Raw genomic sequence first — 21,583 nt, forward strand, 5'->3', positions numbered from 1 at the left:
GGAGGATTAAATGAGATAATTTCTGGTAAGTGTTTACAGCGATTCCTGGCACATGGTAGGAGAATAGTAAGTAATAGTAGAGGCAGTGTTCGTAGCAGTAGGAGTTTCTACAACAGAAGGTTAAATGGGGTGATCCTGTTTGCTGTTTACCACGGGACCCAGCATTTAATGAGATCTCACACATTCTTTGTTGTTCCTTACAGGCTTGTTGAGGGTTACGTGAGGTGATCACATAAATGCCTCAACCTGGCCCAGCTGGCAGTAAATGTTCAGTAAAGGGCGGTCAGTTTTACCACGGCTGAAATTAAGGAGTTGCACTGGCTTGACAGCCTGTAGCTTCTGGTTTTGGTCTCTGAGCTTTTGAGGGAAGGAAGTAGATCTTAGAAATTTTTGTCTCTCCAGTAGCATCGTGCCTTGCACAAAGCATGCACTCAGTAAATATTTTGTGATTGATTTTATATTTTTAAAAGTTTTACATGTTCTTTAACTTTTCAGATTTTCCACTTCTAAGCAGAGGTATGTTTCTGGGGAGTGAGAGTTGTCTTTCTTACCAGCCTGTTTTACATGCATGCGCACACACATACACGCTTCTCTTGCTTTCCTTGACCCAACCGTTAGAAAGCCCGGTGTGGCCACTATAAGATCCAGGAGAAGGCCCCAGAATCCTGCCTGCAGCTGTGGTGGGCAACGCGGACCCCGGCCTCAGCCAGACCTTATCTGTGTGTCTGAGGGTTCTGATTCCAAGCCCCATCACTCCCGACCAGAGACAGTGAAGGCTGATGGAATGATGGGAAGTCGGAGGCCTCCTGGTGGTCCTCTGGCCAGCACCCTAACAGCTCCCCCCCGGAACTGGCGGAACAGCTGTCCTCCTGTGAGTCCATGCAGGCAGCCCTGCCTCTCCCTCTCGGGCCACTCCTGAAGGTGAACTGATGGCCTCAGAGAGTGGCCGTGCAGTGCTGGGCCAGAGGAAGCAACTGACAGGCCAAACCGTTTGCCAGCCCTGTTGAGCGTGATGGTGTGGGGGTGTTGTTATAATTTTGGTTTTGCTCCCCCACGACATCCTCCCCAGTCCTCTTGACTTCTTGTTTCCCTCTTGAATTACATCAGTTCAAGGCAGACTGAATGAGCATCTTCTCGGATCTGAACAGGTCAGAACTTCAGAGGCAGCAGCAATCGTGTGGAGCTGCCCACGGCCGGTGCTCCCTCAGCCACCCCTCTTCTGCAGTCCTGGATCTCATTTCCTCAAGAGGTCCCCCCTGAGTAGATATATTCCTTCCAGCTCCCCCGTCACTTCAGCTTCCGTAGACTTTCTCCTCACCACACGGAGGTTTGAAAACTCTTCCATCCCTCCCTGACCTCCTGGCCACCGGAACAAGCGGTCCAGACCTGTCTCCCCTTCTCTCTACGTTTCACGCTCATCCCATGCACCAGCTTCGGCCACCTCCGTTTCTGCAACATTATACTCAGCAAATAATGACTTTATGACCTTCCCGTCCCCAAATCTCATAGACTGTTCATGTACTCATTCATTCGGCAAATATTTATTGGGGTCCCAGTGTGTACTGAGCTCTGTTCCAGCTGCTCTGGATCCATCAGAAGAAAAAAAGTTAAGACCACTGCCCCCTGCAGCAAGAATCTCCATCCCAGGCTGGCTGGTCCTCCCTGGAGCCGAGACTCCTCCTGATGCCCTCTGCCCTGGCTGCTGTTCCTTCTGCCTCTCTTGTGGGTCCTTCTCAGCCCCCCCTTCCTTTCCCTCCCCCACCCAGCCCTGGACCATAGCTGTCTTCTCTCTCAGTTGATGATCCCACCACCCGCCCAGCATTCCGCATTACCATTCTAAGACCAAGCACATCTTACTGAAGTTGTATGTTTCACCGGCCGTTTCCTGAACCAGATGGGAACATCGCTGTTGGATACTCCATCTGAATTCACTGTGCCATCGAATCTTCTGAAAATGACCCACGCTGCCTGTGTCTATGGCCATCACCTTCGTTCAGGTCTGCGTTATCCTTCCTTTCAAACTGGTTTCCTGCCCCCCAGCCTTCCCCAGCCCCTCCTCTGCGCCCCAAGCGGGTATGCTCTCTGCAGTGGAGACCTCATTGTGTTCTCCCCTGCTTAAAGCCTCCCACAGGGAGCAAAAAGTCCAGTTTTTATACCCACTATAGAGGGTCCTTCATGGGACCAGGTTCTTGCCAGCCTTCCAGCTTCATCACTTTCCACACACAGACCATTCATTTCCCCAGAGTCATATTTTTCTGGTGTCTCTGAGAGCGTGCAACCCGCTTCCTGCCTGCTTTTGGCCTATCCATCCCTTCAGTTCTTCACTGCAGGCAGAGCTGCCCTGTGGTCTCCAGAACTGCTGTGTGTACCGTCTGAAAATGATGAGGTTGTGTTGTGAGCTTTTCCACGCTGTTTTATCTGGCTGGGCTCCAGGTTTGGGCAGTGCCTTTCCCGCCTGGGATGGTGTTTGGGGTGGGGGTGTTCTTGTGTCTGGGAGTTGAGGGGGCAAAGCTTAGAAAGGTGGGGTGGGGTACCTGTGGTGTCCTGGGATCCAGGAGGGGGCCTGATTCCTTTGTAGGCACTAAGGAGTCCCAGAGGACTGTGGAGTGGGCCTGTGGTGTTTTCAGGGAGACCGATCCTGGTCTTTCCCAGTGCAGTCTGGGAAGAGGGTGAGACCGCACTCAGGCTAGCTCTGTGACCTGCTCTCTGCAGCCCATGGCCTGGGCTCCTGTCTTAGAGGGGGCAGAGCAGTGGCTGCAGCATTGGCCCCCTCGAGGCCTTGGCAAGGAGGCCCCCCTTTGTGTGTGCCCGTTGGCACCTCCCCTCCTCCACCTTTGCTGTGTGGTTGGTGGCTCTGCGTGGAGTTCATCCGTGCTTCTCAGCCAAAACTTAAGGTCACTGGTGTCCCCAGGGGTTCCTGTTCCTTCAGAGGGACATAAGTCCCTCTAAAATACAGTTGCCCAGTTGGGCCCCTGGCCCTTGCTCCCAGGCCTGGATTCACCAGCAGGTGGTCGGGGGCTTGCACACTGGATGTTGGATGAGGGTGCCTGCCGCCGCCTGTCTGCCTCTGAGGACCTGCCCTGAGTTCAGCCTCGGTCCAACCTCTCCCTCTGAGGTGTGGTTTTCTTCCTGGGCTGCCTTCACCTGTGTGAGGTCACAGGCAGCCCTCCTGGGCTGCTGAGAAACTGTGATGGAAGCTGGCCTCCCCAGCAGAGAAAAAGCACCACACATTTTTAGATCTCATTTAAAAAACTGCTTTGAATTAGTAAAGTGAGATTTTGCACTAACATGTATTGCTTTATTTGAGTGGGGGTGTGTGTATGTTGGAATATAGCATGTAACCTAGATATTAGTGTTTGCCTGGGCTCTGTTTATTCTGTTTAGGTGAACGGAGGGACTCTTGTGGCAGAGTGTGGGTAGTGTCTACCTCAGGTGGTGCCTTGGGGGTTAGAATTGTGTATTCTGTCTGTCTGTAGCACATTTTTCTGGAAACTCTTGCCTTTCATGTTATTTTCCTTCTCCACTTTGAAGACGATTTGGAACATCCCTCTGTGAATATTATTTGCAGACACACAAGGGATGTTTGAGTGCCTGGTGTTTTTCATTCACCTTGATGGCCTTGATTTAATTTACCTGAACCAAGTCATCATCCATGAAGTTCTCTCAGGTGCTCTCCTGCGGGTGGTCTTTGGCAGGCCTTTCTGGACTCATGCTGGGTAGGCTGGGGGCGATCCAGAGCCGGGTATAATGCAGGCGCAGTGAGCGCGGGAAAGAGCGGCGGTTCAGAGGTGCGATGCGCAGAGCAGTGCTCGCCGGCCTCGAATGTGGAGGGTAAGGCGCTGCCTGCAGTTAGGTGGCACCACGGGGACCCGCTGGAACCCATGAGACCAAGACGACAGACAACGCACATCCTCAATTGCAGAGGAACGGCTGATTGTAAGAGCTCAGTTATTTGCCTTTTTGCCCTCGTTCGCTCAGTTCGCGTGTGAGTGGAGGTGGACAGCCTGAGTCAGGGCCTCTCTTCGCGGCGGCCCGACTGGAGCCCAAAAGGAATCCGAGGGTTCCCACGGGAATCAGGCCTGGTCTATGGGCCCCAGAGAAGCTTCATCGCTCTCCCCAGTTCCCTTCTCTAGCAAGCCCCGCTCCCCACGCCTGGCTCTCCCCACGCCTGGCTGACGGTTTAAGTAGGAAACTTTCCAGACGGTGGAAAATCATTTAAAAGGGTGGCCTTCGACCCTGGTCTACCCCGCTCTTTCCTTCCTTCATTGTAAACAAGCAAATGAAGGCAGATCCACCTGGGCCCCGCCCGGTTCCCCGCCCCACCCCCCTTCCCCGCCCCACCAGCGAATAATCCTTCTACTTCCTCCAAACAGGAGGAAATGCCACGAGCTCCTTGGGGCTGGTTCTTGCTGGCAGCCACTGGTGATGATGGCCAGTGAGTAGTGACTGGCTGCCGCAGACACATGTGCCTTCAGAATTGCCCCCTCCCTGTGTGTCCCGCCTTGTGGAGCTAAAGCTTCTCTAGAAACTGCAGCTCGGTGGACGCTGTGATATATTGGTGCCAGAGTTCCTTTTCTGCAGTCAAGTCTAAGATGTTACTTAATCTGAACCCTCCCCCAAAAATCACTTGGAGCCTAAAATTCTGCACTCCACAACCCTTTCTTTTTTCTGTGTTGATTTTTATTTTAAAGATGATATTGCATCTGAACAAGTAGCTTTTGCTCATAAAAATAGTTTGTTCTCATGAATGTGCTCTGGGAATATCCACAGAGAATCTGAACTCTGCCATGTCCTGCAAGAGAAGCACATTTTAAGTACATTGACATGCTAGAAAGGTATTCTGTGTACACACTTCCTTATTTTGTTATTTTTAAATTTTGAATGACTAAGTGCTTCTTTGAGTGTCCTGGGTGGCTCAGAGGTAAAGAATCCTCCTGCCAGTTGGAAAGATCCCTTGGAGAAGGAAATGGCAACCCACTCCTGTATTTTTGCCTGCAGAATCCCATGGACAGAGGAACCTGGCGGGCTACAGTCCACTGGGTCCCCAAAGAGTTGGACACAACTGAGTGACTAAACAACAACAACAAGGCCCTTCTTTATTTCTATATAGTTTTAGCTTCTGTGAGGAATGGTTTCTGAGTATGCTGACCCACCCAAATAAGGGGAGAGCTGCTGAGGATGAACGGGAGGTGAAGTATGTAATCAACCAAGATTATTTAAAATATTGGCTCAGGGCTCTTTTTGGGAGGGAGCAGATGAGAGTGTGTATATATTAAGGCCTCCAGAGAAGAAATATAATTACACAGGATGTAGGTATTTCATCCAAGGCTGTCTGTAAGGTACATAGTGGGTCGAATTCCTTCTGTACAGCATAGGTTGCATGAATATGCAGTCTTAAGGTTATCAGTCAGTTATGGCTGTAAAGGAAGTAGAGCTGACCTTAGACCACCTCCTGTGTTTTAGTACTGGATTAACTTCAAATTCAGTTTTCATATGTATTTTTTTTTTTTTTTTCTATTTTTGAATAGCTCATCTTGGGAATTCCCTTGCTGTCCTGTGGTTAGAACTCAGTTCTTTCACTGCCAAGGGCTGGGGTTCAGTCACTGGTCAGAGAAGTAAGATCCTGCAAGCCGCTCAGCGTGGCCAAAAAAATTTAAAAGCTCAACTTCAAAATTTTAGAAACTGTTTAAATGGCCCTTTCTAAATTCCTCTTGATCCCAATATAAAGTTTAGAGCTTGGAATTAATGAATGGCCTAAAGCCCCTGCTATCATTGTATCATGGCTGCTCTGATGATGGGTTTTTCTCATAAATATACAGTGTCATTTTTTTCATTTGATATAGGACTATGATCATGACTGTTAACAGAGAGTCTTTTCAGCACAATGAACACAGGCTTGTAGAGAATCTGTTGTGTGTGTTTGAGTAGTTTTTGCCTTGTTCTTACATTAAGGCAGTTTTTCAGGTGAGAAAACTGAGTCTCCAGGTGTTTATAAAAGCCACACGGAAGGTACCATCAGCAACCTGCCCCTGACTGCAGGCACTCGGCCCTCCCTGCCAGCCCCTGCTCATCTGGATGGAAACTTTCAGAAAGCAAGTGTGGCAAGCATTTTTGTCTTAGCTGTATCTGCCTTTTATTGAGTGGCAGAGGGGCTTCGAACCTCCTTCACTGAGTCCCAGCCATATTACAGTGCATGTAGGTGACCAGCTGGACTCACTCTAGGAGAGAAAGGCTAAAAGACTTATTAAAAACACTCATCAGTTGAGCATGACTTATTTACTTTTTCTTGCAGTTTTTTAAAACTGAAGTATAGTTGCTGTACAATATCATATAACTTATAGGTGTACAGTATACTGATTCACAATTTTAAATGTTATAGTTATTATAAAATATTGGCTATATCCCCAATGTTGTACACTATATACCTGTAGCTTATTTTATACATAACTGTACCTCTTAATCCCCTACTCCTATATTGCCCCTCCCCCCACCTACTGGTAACCACTAGTTTGTTTTCTGTATCTGTGAGGGGTGTGAGTTTTAAATGTTTTTCGGACTAAAATTTTTCTGTGCACCACCTGGGCAGGAAGATGCAAGAGCAGTTTTGGGAAATTCTAAGTGGAGATCATGTGGCTTCGGAGAGCAGGCTGGGGCATGAGAAGGGGACAGGTCACTTGGCGCACTTGTGCTCCTGAGGAGCTGGGCGTGAGCATCCCTCCCCAGAGGTTCCAGGTCGGCTGCATGGGCTGCGGTTCAGCCCCTGGGTAGGTGACCTTCATTCAGAGCAGGACCCCTCCCATCTCCTGTCCTTGGTGGTTGTAGCCCCATTCAAGGACCAGTGTGTGGATATAGCCAAGAAATAAACAATAAACCAAACTGAAGGTCAAATACTGCTTACCAGGAAAGCCAGGAGACTGCCTTCGTTGCATCTCTCCTCTCTTATCTCTGCTGTCCAGACATCAGCTTGCAGTGAAAGAGAGCAGACTGGGGCACTGGGAAGCCCAGGTGTACGTGGTACGTGGGCCTGGCAGGTTGACCCAAGAGGCCTTGTTTTCTTGCTGTTGGTTACAGGTGACACCTGGGCCTCGTCTTCTCAGGATGAATGCAGTAGTAGATTTTACACTCTCAGCAAGCTGTCAGCATGAAGCTGTTTTTTAAATGTGTGTGTGTGTGTGTGTTTGGCTTGCTGGGTGTTTCTTAGCGTGCAGGATTTTCTCTAGTTGTGGTCCTCTGGCTTCTCATTGGAGTGGCTTCTCCTGTGGTGGAGCGCGGGCTCTAGACGTCAGTAGTTGCGGCTCCCAGGCTCTAGAGCGCAGGATCAGGAGTTGTGGTGCACGGGTTTAGTTGCTCGGAAGCATGTGGGATCTTCCCGGACCAGGGATCAAACCTGTGTCTTCTGCATTGGCAGGCGGATTCTTTTATCACTGAGCCACCAAGGTAGGCCAAGGCTATGTTTTTAGCATTGATGTAAGTGGAACCAGGAAATAACTTTTTGGAGCTGAAGGTGGAGAGTGGACCTTCAAGGACATGCATTCTTATACCTAATCCTTTCTATGCTTATCTGTAAAATAGGAATATTATGGGTATCTGCCTCACAGGGTGGTTGTGAGAATTACGGGAAATAATTTCTGTGAAGCCCTTAGAACCATGCGTCGCACTGAGTAAGCCCTAACATTCGCCACCATTGTTGTTCACGGATAAATAGACGGGTCCAGAGAGGTGAAATGTCTTGCCTGAGGTCACCCACACCAGGACTGGGACTGGAGTCCCAAGTCCATTATGCTTCTCTGGAGGCAGCTGTTTTACTGGCATCCTTGTCTCAATGCAACTGAGAGCTCAGATTCGTGTGCCCCTAATAGAACACGGAATGACATTTTTAGTAGGTTCCTGTTTCTTAGCCCTCTGTGTTAATGAAGCCAGCCAGTGCTGGCACAGGGGGGTTTGTTGGCTGTTTCATCCTTGTTCTGAAGTTGGGAGAAGTTTGGAGTGAAGCTTTGGGGTGCCAGAAGACCTCAGAAGTTTCTTGTGCTGGAAAAGTAGAGCTGCCTTTTTTGTGTGCTGGAAAAGTAGAGTTGCTTTTGGCGGGGCGTCTTTTTTGTCTTCTTAATTAATGGATATGATCAATCTAGGAGCTGATGATCCTCTTCCTTCCGTCGACTTTGAGAAAGCTTAAGGCCAAATTTCTGGGGGCCTTAAGCCACTGAGACTTTCTGAAGTGAGTTTTTGTGGATCAGCCTCATCACTGCTCCTTCTCTTTGCCTTCAGTATATATTTTTTGGTCATCCTCTCCTCCTATTTTATGTCATCATTCTATTTTATGTGCCATGTTGTATGTCTCCTAAATTTGTTTTTGAAATGCATTAAAAAAAAAATCAAAGTGTTGCCTTTTCTGCTTGTAAACTTGTGAGGTCTTGGTGGACCGGGGACCTCTCTGTGGCTCAGGTGTAGTCTCTTTGTCGTCAAAGCAGAGAAAACATGTTATCTTGCTGAGGCGTGTAACGTGGAGGCAAGCTTGGCTGCTGCAGACAAGGATGCGTGGCTTGAAATGGTTTCTGCTGTTTTGACCAGGGGCGTAGGGATGGAAAAATACAGGAATCTCAAACTTTTTGCCTTAAGCAGAGTCCCAGATCCTTTCCTCTTAGAATAATGTTTAGAAAGCATCTGTTAAACTTTTGTCTGTGGTTACTAAATACTATAGCTTCTTGCAGTATTCGCTCATCAAATAGGCATTTACGAGAGATCTACTATATGCCCAGCACTGGGAAGGACCCCAGGGAGAGAGAGGGGACATGCACAGGGGAATGAGGGCAGAGGACAAGCTGAGGGGCAAGTGACAAAGTAGCAGCGCCTCCCCTGCTTAATCAGGTCTGCATTTAACAAGCGCTTGCCCAGTGCAGGCTGTTTCTAGGCACTGTTGCCACAGTAGATTGAAGATAATCAAAGTGAGACCCCTCCTCTTATAGAATTTACATCCCAGTGAAGAGAGAGTTTAAAAACAAGGAAAGATAAGCCCTATAAAGCTGGCTTCTTATCAAGGATGAAGTTTATGGTGCGTAAATTACACCCCAATAAAAGTTAAAAAAGAGAAAACCTTTCGGGTTCACCCCAGAACAGATCACCCTCACTCTTGGTGCCTCTCACGTGTGCACTGCTGCTGTGTTCTGACGTGGACCTGTGACCCCAGCACCCCACCTCCAGGCGACTTGGCGGTGTCTGTGGACATGCTCAGGGTGGTGGGGTGTGTTGCTCACTCGAAGAGCACGTCCTGGATGGAGGGGAACTGGGTGACGCTCTGCCATCCCGATCCAGCTCCTGCTGTGAGTGAGTGGTCTTGCTGTCTGTTTAGTGTCACAGTCTTGCATCTTCATGGCTTTTGTTGGTGGCTTAGCTGCTCACAGTGGCCCTCACATGGGGTGCCAGGGTGCCATCTGGGCATTTTGAGCATGGAGAGGCCGGGATGGGCCTGGCAGAGAACGTACATGTGTTAGAGAAGCTTCCGCAGGCTCAAGCCACAAGCTCCGGGTTCATGTTTCAACAGTGTGTTCCATGCAGCTTCTCTCAAAGGGAACACGTGTAAACCAAGGTTACATATTGATCAGCTGATGGAAATGTGCTCAGAGGCCTGTAGGAGTCTGATCCCCTGTCCCCTAGGAGCAGTGAGTGGTCCACTGTTGCTGCGATCACAGTGATTTTGCAGAACAGCAGTAACAAGAATTGACTGGGTATGCAGGGCTAGGCCAAGGGCATTGGTACAGCCCATATACCAGATTGCTGTCGTCCCTAAAGCAAAGTGGGATAATCCATCCACCAGTTAGAGGCTAATGCTCTGGGTGTTAACTCCTGTGTCAATAGCTGTTTCCCTTACTTCAGGGTACAGCTTCTTGTGTAGGACAGCATTCCTTCACACACCATTTTTGTGGATGTGTGTATTGGAGCTAATTGAGATAGAAACACAGCTTTTTCTTTAAAGTATAGTTACAATGTGGCATTTCAGGTGTACAGCCAAGTGATTCAGTTATATATATTTATTCTTTTTTCAGATTTTCCATGATAGGTTATTCTTTCTCATATTTTTTCCATCATGGTTTATCACAGGATATTGAATATAGTTCCCTGTGCTATACAGTAGGTCCTTGTTGTTTATCTGTCTTATATACTGCCATTTGTAAGTGCTAATACCATACTCCTAATTTATCCCCCACCCCCAGCTTTCCCCTTTGGTAACCATAAGTTTGTTTTCTGTGTCTGAAAGCACAGCTTTTTAATTAGTTTAAAATAGACTTTCTGCCTGTTACACTTTGTGCTTTTAACCAATTAAGCCAGTGGCATGCTTAGTTCTACCTTGTCTATGTTTTCTACTTGTATCCTTTATTGTCATTTTCTAAAATCTTTTTTCAATGAAAAAAAAAGTCCATCTGTATACACTTCCACAGAGAGGCCATTTTATTTGGCCAAACTTTTCAGCCTAAAACTTTAGGGGTAACCCCATGGGAAACAGTAATGAAAAGGCCTAGTATTTATAGAAAGTTTTTATTATATAGCCACTTATCTCTGTGTTGCCATCAGTAAAGAAAAAGTCAAGCTACACATTCTGTGTCACCATACTTGGATTACTTTCATCTATGCTGAATGTTTTTGGGCCTTGGTCTGTACAGTCCTGCGACAACCATTTGATTAACCGAGCTAAGAAAGTGACTTAAACAGTATTTAATAAGTTCTATTACTAAGTAAGTCAAGGAGATAGACAAATACCATGTAGTATTGGTATATGTGAATATATTGCCTATATGTGAAATCTAAAATATACAAACAAATTTGTTTACAAAACAGACAGACAAGGAAAACAAATTTATGGTTACCAAAGGGAAAAGCTAGGGGGGCAGGGAGGGATAAATTAAGAGTTTGGGATTAGCAGATGCAAACTACTATATACCAAATAAATAGCAAGGTCCTACTGTATAGCATAGGGAGCTATATTCAATATCCTGGAATAAACATAGTGGAAAATATGAAAAATATATGTGTGTATAACTGAATTTGGTGCACTAGAGCTGTACACCAGAAACTAATGCTACACTGTAAATCAACTATACTTCAGTTAAAAATTTGGGGGGGGGGTGGAGTTTAAAAGCTCTTTTAAAATTTCTTTAAATTTAATCCCTTGTGTCAGGTGGTATAAACACAGCCTAAGTTATGATGTCAGAGTAAAATGAAATTAATTCCAAGTGGATAGGTGCATAGGAAAGCTCTCAGAAAACTGACCCCACACAAGTGGGGAGAGAGGAAAACCAAGAATGTAGAGTGAATATTCAGCCCTTAGTTTTACATTTCTGAATTGTTTCAGTTTTTAAAGTATGTGTGTTTCTCTTAAAGTTAAAAATTGACCTAAAACATAACCTGATTACATGGAATGAATTCTATGGAGGACACAGACAGAAACTGGCCAGAGAGATGTGCTTTGCAAGGCTGGGGAGGGTGGATCTCCCATGAGGGGCTCCCAGGCCAGTCTGCACCTGGCCTGCTTTGGGGAGCCTGGTGGGTTGCTGATACCCCCAAGGTGTAGGGTTAACTGGGGGTGGTCCAGGAATCAGGATTCTAGAAGCTCCCCCAGAGGTTCGAACATGCCGCCTGGGTTGGACCCCAATGCGGTTACTCGTGAGACTCTGATATATCTTAGGATGGACTCTGAGCCAACTTTAAGGGACTTCCTGGGGGTTCCTACAGTTGCTGTGAGTCTCTGCTTCAGGGCAGAGCTTCAGGAACCCCAGCAGGAGAGTCTGGCAGGCACGTGCCACTGACCAGGTTTTCCTCCATCCCCGCCCAAGATTCAGAGCCCGGGAGAGGGTGTCCGATGGGCTGGGGAGAGCGTCTGCCCCCTCCATCCTTCCAGGAGGACGGGGGTCATCACAACTCAGGTGGGGAGAGGTATCTCTTCAGGAAATGTCGGTGCCATTGGGCAGGGGCCAGGGGGTCCTGGTCAGCCAGAACCACACTGAGGTCCACTTCAGCCCACCAGCTTAAAAGGCGAGTGTGTTTCTTGGGTGACACTGGAGGAGACTGTGCCTTAAGTACAAAGCGTTTGGTTGAGGGGCCGTAGGGCGTCATTCAGCCATCTCCCTGCTGTTTCTGCCACAGAAACCCGTGTTCCCCCACACCCATGGGGCACCCTTCACATCTTTCTGTTCAGAGGCAAACCAGTAACTCTGCTGATGAAGTGTCCCCAGGGGCCTGCCTGGAAAGGCCTGGGGTCTGGCTACCCCACACCTGGCCTCTGCACCTGCTCCAGAAACATCAGCACATCAGAAACATCTGGGGGGCTTTAAATGACACTGACAGCTGGGCCATCGCTGCCCCCACTTCCTCCCCCAGACCAGCCAGGGCACCGCAAATACCCTGCCTTTTACAGACGGGGGAAGTGAGACTCCAGGTGTAAGATCGTAGCTCCCGGTTGCAAGGTAGGCAAATGCAGAGGCCGCATCTGAGCCCAGGCAGTCGGTTCTAGAGTCCAAGCGTCGAATCCCCTCATCTTACAGTCTCTCCCCGGCAGGCTGAACCTCAAGAGGACTGAGTGGGCTGTTAATAACCCAGGTGACAGCCACGGTTTTATCACAGCACCACTGAGATTTGAAAGGCAGCTTTTGAAATGAACAGACCAACAGTAGGGGGTGTTGTGTCCTACCACCCCCCGGGGTAGAGAAAATGTGAAATTAGCAGCTGGAGTTCTCTGTTTCTGAGGCTCAGGTTTAGATTTGGGGGGCTGCTGCCCACTGTGCAGTTAATCAGTGTGCTGGGGAGCCTCAGCTAGGTCCTGAGTCCTGAGTTCCTGTCTTCACTGGTGCTGGGTATTTAGAATTAACTTGATAAACAGTTGAGTGAATGAATGAATGAATGAATGACGCGCAGACAAATGTGTATCCCTTGCTTTTGAGCTCTCTGCCGGTGGGTGGAGCACACCTTGTCGCATTTTGTCTGCAGCAAGCACAAGTCTAGATACCATCGAGGACTTGGGGTGGTTTCGTTTGTTTTCAGTGCAGGTATTGGGAGGGATGTCATTAAAGAAAATGGGCGAGAAAATCAAACGTTGCTAACTCAGCTCCAGGTGAAACCCTTTATTGGAGAGGCCTGTGGGTCCGAGAATGTGAAAGGCATGGACTCCAGGACTGGTCGCAGGCTTTGCTGGTTGGGTTTTTGTTTTTTTTTAATGTGGCCAAGAATCTAACTTGGAACTTTTCCCTCTGTTTCACAGGTCACCGCCAAGACTGCCTTCCTATTTATCTTACCTCAGTACAATGTTAGCATGCCTACAGCAGGTAAGGAAAGCACTGATCTCTATCTTTCTCGGGCCCTGTTAACCCAAAAGTTCTTGGAAAAACTTCCTTTTCCTGTGCCATGTATGATCATTTTGCATATCTAGACTCAGCATCCGACTTCCTGTTGCTGAAGAGGTGTGGGCCATGTGCAGTGCTCAGCCAGGGGCTCTGCAAGCTTGGGGTTCTGAGGTCCACCTCCAGGAACTGGGTGGGCATCTCTGGGGCCCTCCTGTGAATAAAGGGGAAATGTTCTTCCCTGAATCCAGTCCTCCCTCTTCATCCTGCAGTGAGGAGGTGAGTTGTCTGGACATGGAGGTAAGATTCCTTTCTTGGCTTGGCTCCACCAGAGGCTGCCTGAAGGGCACTGGGGGCAAAACTCTTAACCCATGGCCTCTGCAGGACATGGCTGGCGTCTCTCCCAGATTTGCCTGCCCCTGCGTCCCTGTAGCTAGGCTCTAGGGGATGTCACACCCTGAGGACGGCCTACTCAGCCCTTCATCTAGAATCAGAGCTGGTTGGAGAGGGAGAAAACACCATACTTATGACAGAAGAGATAGGAAATGGCACAGCCAGCTCATCCCGAAGCACATACCAGCCTGGTGGGCACACAGACCATCTTGCTCCTTGCCATGTGGTCCAGGGTCAAATTTGGCCTTCTGTACCTATGTCTTTTGAAAATCGTAATAACTAGGACAACTCTGGACCCAGCTATACTTATGATTTATGCATTTAGCATTTTAAAAAGTATTTTGGTTTTTTAAAAAATTGGGGTAAAATACACATGTTGTTAGTTATCTTAGTTATTTTAAAGTGTACCAGCTCAGTGGTATGAAGTTCCTTCACCATCCATCCGTCCATCTCTAGGACTGTTTCATCTTGCAAAACTGAACTCTGTAGCTCTTAAATGACTCACCATTCTCCCCTGCCCCCTCCTGCCCACTACCACTCTACTTTCTGTTGCTATAAATTTGACTCTTCTAGGGCCTCCTATAAGTAGAGTCGTATAGTATTTTTTTGTGTGTGATTGGTTACAATTTAGTTTTAAATGTTTTCCAAAGTACATTTATGACTCTCACAGGAAACTTATAAAATACAGGTAAACATAAGATAAAAGTCATACTTGACTCTACCACCCAAAGACTAGTTAGCATTTTGTAATCTTGATTCATATAACGCACTTCTCTGCTATTAGCATATGATTAACCTTTTCCCTATGTCATCCATTATTCTTCCATTCAATTAGGCATTTGCAAAAACTACAGAAAACTTATTAATATAAGGATTACCGCAGTTATGTATTCAGTCATACATTGTTGGATATTTAAGTTTCCAGTTTTTATAGTGCTACAGTAAACATTGTGACTTCCAGCATTCATGATTTTTTTTTTGATAAATTCCTATTACTGGAATTTCTGTGTCAAGTAGTATGTACATTATAAAGTTTTTATATATGTATTGCCCAAATACCCTCAGGCATCTATTCTTATGACTCATAAATCATGTTTTTTATAGATAGCATCAAATGCATTTTTTTCTGAGAGTCACTCAGTTGTTTCTGACTCTTTGTGACCCCATGGACTGTATAGTCCCTGGAATTCTCCAGGCCAGAATACTGGAGTGGGTAGCCTTTGCCTTCTCCAGGGGATCTTCCCAACCCAGGGATCGAACCCAGGTCTCCCCACATTGCAGATGGATTCTTTACCAGCTGAGCTACAAGGGAAGTCCGAGAATACTGGAGTAGGTAGCCTATCCCTTCTCCAGTGGATCTTCTTGACCCAGGAATCGAACCAAGGTCTCCTGCATTGCAGGCGGATTCTTTACCAACTGAGCTATTAGGGAAGCCCAAATGCATAGGCTTTTAAAAAATGTCAGAATGCCAGTTTATTAATTCGTAAAGAGATATCCAGGGGCTTCCCTGCTCATGCAGTGGTAAAGAATCCGTCTGTAATGCAGGAGACACAGGTTCAATCCTTGGTTCAAGAAGATCCCCTGGGGAGGGAAATGGCAACCCACTCCAGTATTCTTGCCTGGAAAATTCCACGGACAGAGGAACTTGGTGGGCTACAGTCCATAGGGTTACAACGAGTCCAACACCACTTAGCAACTAAACAACAACAGCTGGACACGACCTAGCAACTAAGTCAAAGAGATACAGCAAAGAGATATGCACCTATCAGAGGTGGTGCCTGTACTTTCTTTACCTTTCTACCCAAAATCGACTTCAGAGGGGCTGCCTGCCAGATCCTAGCCCAGCCTTGCTTTGTTCATTACTGGGAGAACGTACCGTGGTTGAAGCATGTGTGAGTGGGATGTGGTTTTATTGTAGGAAGGGCCTGTTTGTAAAGCCAGATCATGACCAGGGGATTAATTGTTTCAGTCTGAAACTTTCCAGGAGAAATTAGGCGACAAGTGATACCCTAAAAGCGTCCCTCTTCACAGCAAGGGTAACAAGCGAGGCTTCCTGCTCCCTGGCCGAACCCAGAGCTCCTGAGTAGGAGGTGCTTCCTATCCTGCCCTCATTTGTTTGTTTTAACTAATTAGTTAATTGATTAATCCAGACAAATATTTGTGTGCCTGCTGTGTGCCAGGCCCGGACTGTAAAGTAATTCATGAAACACGTCTGATCTCTGACTCATGAAACTTAACCGTTTATTAGGGAGGGAATGGGTACTACACAGCAAACAATAAATAATTACAGATGTGATATGGGTGTCGAAAGGAGCATACAGGTTGTGCGATAAGGAAACATCAAAGGGTGATTACCAGATGTTTCTGGGAAACTGCTGTTTGAACTTCTGGTAAACAGCTGGTGTGAAGGGGGTTGGGGAGGGGGGTATGTACAGAAGAAGGAACATTCCAGACATGGATTGGCATGCACAAAGCCCCCAGGTGAGGCACAGACACCTCGGCATGTTCTAGTAACTGAACCAAGGCCAGTGTGTCTGGAGCCAGTGAAGTTTGGCATTTTTCTCAGGTGGGGCAATTGTGTCCTGGAATCCCCATCCAAGCCAGAATAAGGCCTGGGTAGAGGTGGAGGGATGTACTGACAGAGGAGATAAAGTATTGCTGAAGAGCCTGGCTTTTGTTTAAATCTTGCCACTGGGGCTGTTCAAAATAAGACTGGCACATCACCCAGAGAGAGAGTGCAGTTAGAGCAGCCTGCCTAATTTTGCTTTGAGCTCCTTGGTTACCAGACCAGTGTGGTGGTATTTGGTTTGTAAGTTGCAGAGGAGGGCTAGCTTCTCACTGGAAAGAAGCAGTTCGCAACCCAGGGCAGAGGGCCCTTGAAGCTGCGGATTTAAACCCCACACCAGTGGCAACCCACTCCAGTATTCTTGCCTGGAGAATCCCATGGACAGAGGAGCCTGGCGGGCTACAGTCCATGGGGTCGCAAGAGTCGGACACTACTTAGTAACTAAACCACCACCACACGCCCCTCTTTGGGACTTCCCTGGTGGTCCGCTGGTTAAGAACCCACCTTCCAATGCAGGGATTCGGGTTTGATCCCTGGTTGGGGAACTAAGATTCCACATGCTGTGAGGTCAACTAAACCCATGGGCCATCAAAATAAAAATTAAAAAAAAAAAAAAATTAAAAACCCTCCTACTCACATCTCTTCCAGCCTGCAGCTTCTTGAGGATGAGTCCTATTTGTAGAACCAGGGTCAGTTCTGATTTCTAAGGTTTCTTCTTTCAGTGGCTTGTGACTTGTTCAAATCAGTGTTTAACATGTGGATTTTAGGAGACCAGTGACGGTTTTCATATAACTGGCCTGCTGATTCTAAATCCCTAACCTCCCTCAGCCTAGGTGTTCAGGTTGGAAACAGCCAGTGGGAGCGCTGAGGAGTTTCTTAGTTTCCTTTCCTCCATCTCCTCTCTTCTTTCCAGCTCCCAGCATGTGTTTATAGGCCAGCGGTGAGAACAACATGCCGCAAGCTGAGTGGCTTAAGCAACAGAAATGTAACATGTACTGTAAAAGTGTAAGATCAAGGTGTCAGCAGGGCTGTGCTCCCTGGCTTGGACCAGCGGGACACCAGTCTTTGTGTTTGCAGCCATCTCTGCGTCCAGTTTCTCTTTCTGTAAGGACGTCAGTCATATCAGATTAGAACACATTCTACTCCCTCATGGTCCCATCTTAACCATTTACATCTGCAATAACTCTGACTCCAAATGAGCTCACGTTCTGAGGTGCTGGCAGTTTGGACTTCACAGGAGTTTTGCTCGATTCAACTCATAATGCTGGCTAAAAAATGTATGACTGTCCTATTGTATTAAGCTAGCTAAGAAGATTAAGCTTCATTCAGAGAAATGAACTAAAAGAGAAGATGGCACAGTCCTTGCAGTCAGAACGTGTGCATCCTGGGACAGTGTCCGTGTCCCTGGGGTTTTCTTTAAGGTCAACAGTGATGAAGCAGGAAGTGTTCTTGTCACATCGTTCCCACCTGTCAGGGTTGCCAGACTTTGCAAATAAAAATCCAGGACTGTTAAACTGGCATTTCAGAGAAACAGTACTTTTCTTTTTTTTAATTCCAGTGTAAGTATATCTCAAAGACTATATGGGGCATAATTATACTAGAAAAGTAGTCTTTGTTTATCTGGAATTCAAGTTTAACTGACCATCATGTATGTTATCTGCAACCATATACCCAGCTCTGGCAAGGAATAAAATGTCATGTTTCTGGTCTTAACCATCAGACAGAGTCTTTCTGATTCAAATACCCTACAGTATCTGGTATTACGGCCAGAAGTATATAGACTGTAAAAGGTCAGCAAAGAACAGAGGCTTGAGTCCCCCCACAGACAGACTCGTGGCTTCCTGACCTCCTTCTGATGTAAAACAGGGGACCCCACACAGGCTGAAATGTACCAGCTTCTTTTGAGTTGTTCCAAGAGTTTGCTGAGCTGTCTTGGGCAAACCAGGCGGTGTCAGGGTCCCCATCCCTATCTGTCAAGTTGAGGGTGATGGTCACTGTCTCCACCCAGCACCTCCTGAAGACAGGGATCCAGGAGGCACTCACTCCCCAGATTGTCACAGACCTGCACCATCTGGGAATTGGTTAGAAACACAGACTCCAGGCCCCGCCCTGGATCCCTCGTGGTAATGAGACCCCCAGGGGTCTGAAGTGCTGCTCCCCATGCTCTGGGTGGAACCCGCTAAGTAGGCTTTCAGAGGACCCTGTGCTCCAGCCCCCAAGTTCAGGGAGGGAAACCCCCTAAATCCAGGAACTCATTTGCATCTTTCTGTTCTCATCCAATTTTGCCTTTTCTAGGACTGTTTTTAGTCGGAGGAGTGGAGGCGGGGGGTTACTATTGTTGGGTGGATTTGGTTTTGAGCTGGGGCTCCCACTGCAGGAGTCAAGGGCACCTCGGTGTTCCTGGCCCCTGGGGAGAGAAGGCTGGGTGTACAGGGCCTGTTCCAGAGAAGGGCTGGTTTCACAGTGAGGAAGGAGGACAAGGACCATTCCCTGTTGGTCCTGGTGGCTTTATCACCACCAGCTGCCACGTAGCATTTAACAGCTGGAGATGAAAAGCCCAGGGACCCCCCAGGGCCCCTCCCCCGCACCATAGTGTGGCCCTTGTTCTCACAGCCCTCCCAGGGCGAGACACATGGCCCCATCAAAACAACCTCAGACAGATGGTTTTAAAGCCTCATTCAGCTGAAAGCCTTTGTCCAGGGCACAAGAGTGTGTTTTGTTCCCTTGCTAGCCGGTAGGAGTTAGCCCTGTGCTTGTATCACGTACTTAGGAGATTGGCGGCACATACCAAACGGAGCCCCTGTTTGTAAGATGAGCTTGTGGGAGACAAAGAGGGAAGAGACAGGTGGGCGACAGTGACTCTGGAAGTGGAAACCTGACTTGACTACAGGCGGAAGCTGCCCAACCAGGACCTGTGGTCTGTCCAGCTGCAGGAGACTTGAGACTCAGAGTCTGGCCTTGTCCTTTTACAACAAGGAAGAGAGATGATGGAAGTTCCTAAGGATACACCAGTAAGGACAGAGCGGTTCTGGGCTGTCACACCCCTGAATTCGAATGGGGTGGTGGGTGTGGCTCCAGGGGGCCCATCGAGGCCGGCAGAGAGCTGGCTCCATCCTAGTCCCCCTGGCCAAACAGCTTCAAGATCCCCTTTTGCCCTGAGGTCCTGTCTGTATGAATAAGAGAAAATGAAAATAAACCCAAGTCTTCACTGCCCTCACCATATTGGTTGGCATCTGAAGAAGCGGAGTTTATAGCCAGCCCTGGGTATAATCTTTTTTTGTTGTTAACTTATTAAACTTTCTTAGTCTGTTCAGGCTGCTGTAACAAAATACAGACCAGTTGGCTTATAAACGACAGAAATTTACTTCTCTGAGTCCTGGAGGCTGGAGTCCGAGATCTGGGTGCAGTCTGGTCGAGTGAGGCCCCTCTCCCACGTCGCAGGCTTCCTGCTGTGTCCCCACGTGGTGGGAGGGGCAGGGGAGCACTCTGGAGCCTCTTTCATGAATGGCACTAATTCCATTCATGAGGGCTGCACCCTCAGGGTTTAAACACCTCCCAATGGCTCCACCCACTAATACCATCTATCTGTGGGAGTTGGGAGTCCAGCGTGAACTCTAGGGGGGACACCAGCATTCAGATCATAGCACTTATTATTTAAGTGTAACGGTTGTGCAGAAAAGTGGATGCACAGTCATTGATCAGCCCTAGGTAACAGCCCCTCAGAAGTGTGTCCCTTTCCTGCCTAGACTGTATTTTTATCCAGTCCCCCTGTTACAGCCCAGAGAATTTATGCCACGTGGAGCTCCTGAGGTTTAAGCAGGGGCCGCTGAGTTGCTGTGGCTAATTGTTAACCAGCCTGAAGCCTCCAAGCCGGCAGCATACCGGCAGCATCTTTGAATAGCTGCCTCCCCTCCCCCACACGGCCATTTCTCCTGAGCAAATCTTTTCTTCTCCTATCTAGCCAGGATTGGTTTTTTTTTTTCTTTCTTGCTTAGTTCTTACTGAAGTAATTTTTGTCCTTAAACAGTGAACCTGATATTTTTATCCAAGTTAAAAACAAGGCTGAGATTTTAGACATTTTTTTTGGTGTATGATCTTGAGTTGTTTCTTCTTTATGGCCCTCAGTTCACCTTGTCCCCTCGGTAGGCGCTCTTGAAGGACCGCAGAGTTTCTGCCCAGGCCTCAGACTTGTGAACCACAGTGAGGCTGAGTGTGTGCCTGTGGTATTTCTTTCTTGAAGACCTCAGGCAGAACTCTACAGCCTTATAGAAAGAAATGGTTCACCAGGAAAACCACGCAGAGGCTGGACACTTTTATTTGCAGGTTCTCTTTAAGGAGTCTCTGATTTTTTGCTACATTTTTGTATCATAAAAATATCCTTGTCTTCCTACATCCAGTGAAACTGGAGAAAAATATATTGCGACAAATGGTGCAGTCTGCAGTTAAAATGGTGACTTTGAAGATCCTTTCGTTCTCTGAACAGCCTGGGAGAGAGAGTGTGTGTGTATGCATTAAGTTCGCTAAGGCTGCCATGATACAGCACCACAGACTGGGTGGTTTGAACAGCAGTAAAGCATGCAGACACCTAGGGGCACAGTGGGATGAGTTTTTGCGCCTGCGTGTGCCATGCACCCATCCCCCAGGGCAGGCGGCAGCGCTCCTAGCTTCCTCAGACCCCTCCGGTGAGCGCCCCCTCCCAAAGCAACCACTGTCTGCCCTCATGTTTTCTGATTAGTTTCTCCTGTTCTCGCCCTTCATTTCTCCTTGATTTTTTTAAAAACTGGCTCCATTGTCTATATGGACAATGTGTTGGGATCCCCTGGTGACGTTAAGCATGGATTCCTGGGCCATGTCCAAGTTTCTGATTCACCGGCCCTGGGGTGGACGTGCAGCAGCGTGCTCCCCTGGGCTCCCTGGGGAGGTATTGTGGTACCTCGTTACAACTGTGTGTTATAAGACGTTGTAACCCAGGCAGCCGGAGATGAAAACTACTTGGGTTGTTTTCGTGAGGGTGCTGTTAAAAACCACGCTGCCGTGCACCACCTTTTGCAGGAGTCATTTTGAACATGGCAGATACGGCTATACGACAGATCCCCGGAAGGGGAATTGCCATATCCAAAGGTCAATGGTTTGTAATCTCTGGAAATTTTCAAATCGCCTTTCCAAAGAGGTGGTCCATTTCGCATCCCACCGCAGGGTGAGAGCCTGGTTTCCCATAGCTTCAGTAAGAGTGAGCGACCAGTTTTGGATTTATGCCAGTCTGACAGGGGTGGGATGGTATCTCATTGTGTCTGTAGTT

At 47.8% G+C, this 21,583-nt stretch overlaps 1 protein-coding gene across 2 annotated transcripts in view; it reads left to right on the forward strand.

The window, feature by feature from the left end:
• Window positions 1–21,583, forward strand: part of TRAM2 (translocation associated membrane protein 2) — a 68,284-nt gene that overhangs the window by 21,781 nt on the left and 24,920 nt on the right. For both annotated transcript variants that reach the window (XM_040249458.1, XM_040249459.1), the window contains exon 2: window positions 13,247–13,310. In XM_040249458.1, coding sequence (XP_040105392.1) covers window positions 13,247–13,310 — 64 coding nt within the window. The remainder of the gene's footprint in view (window positions 1–13,246; window positions 13,311–21,583) is intronic.

The sequence above is a fragment of the Oryx dammah genome, unplaced genomic scaffold (assembly GCF_014754425.2).
Source record: "Oryx dammah isolate SB20612 unplaced genomic scaffold, SCBI_Odam_1.1 HiC_scaffold_11, whole genome shotgun sequence".
Classification (NCBI taxonomy): domain Eukaryota; kingdom Metazoa; phylum Chordata; class Mammalia; order Artiodactyla; family Bovidae; genus Oryx; species Oryx dammah.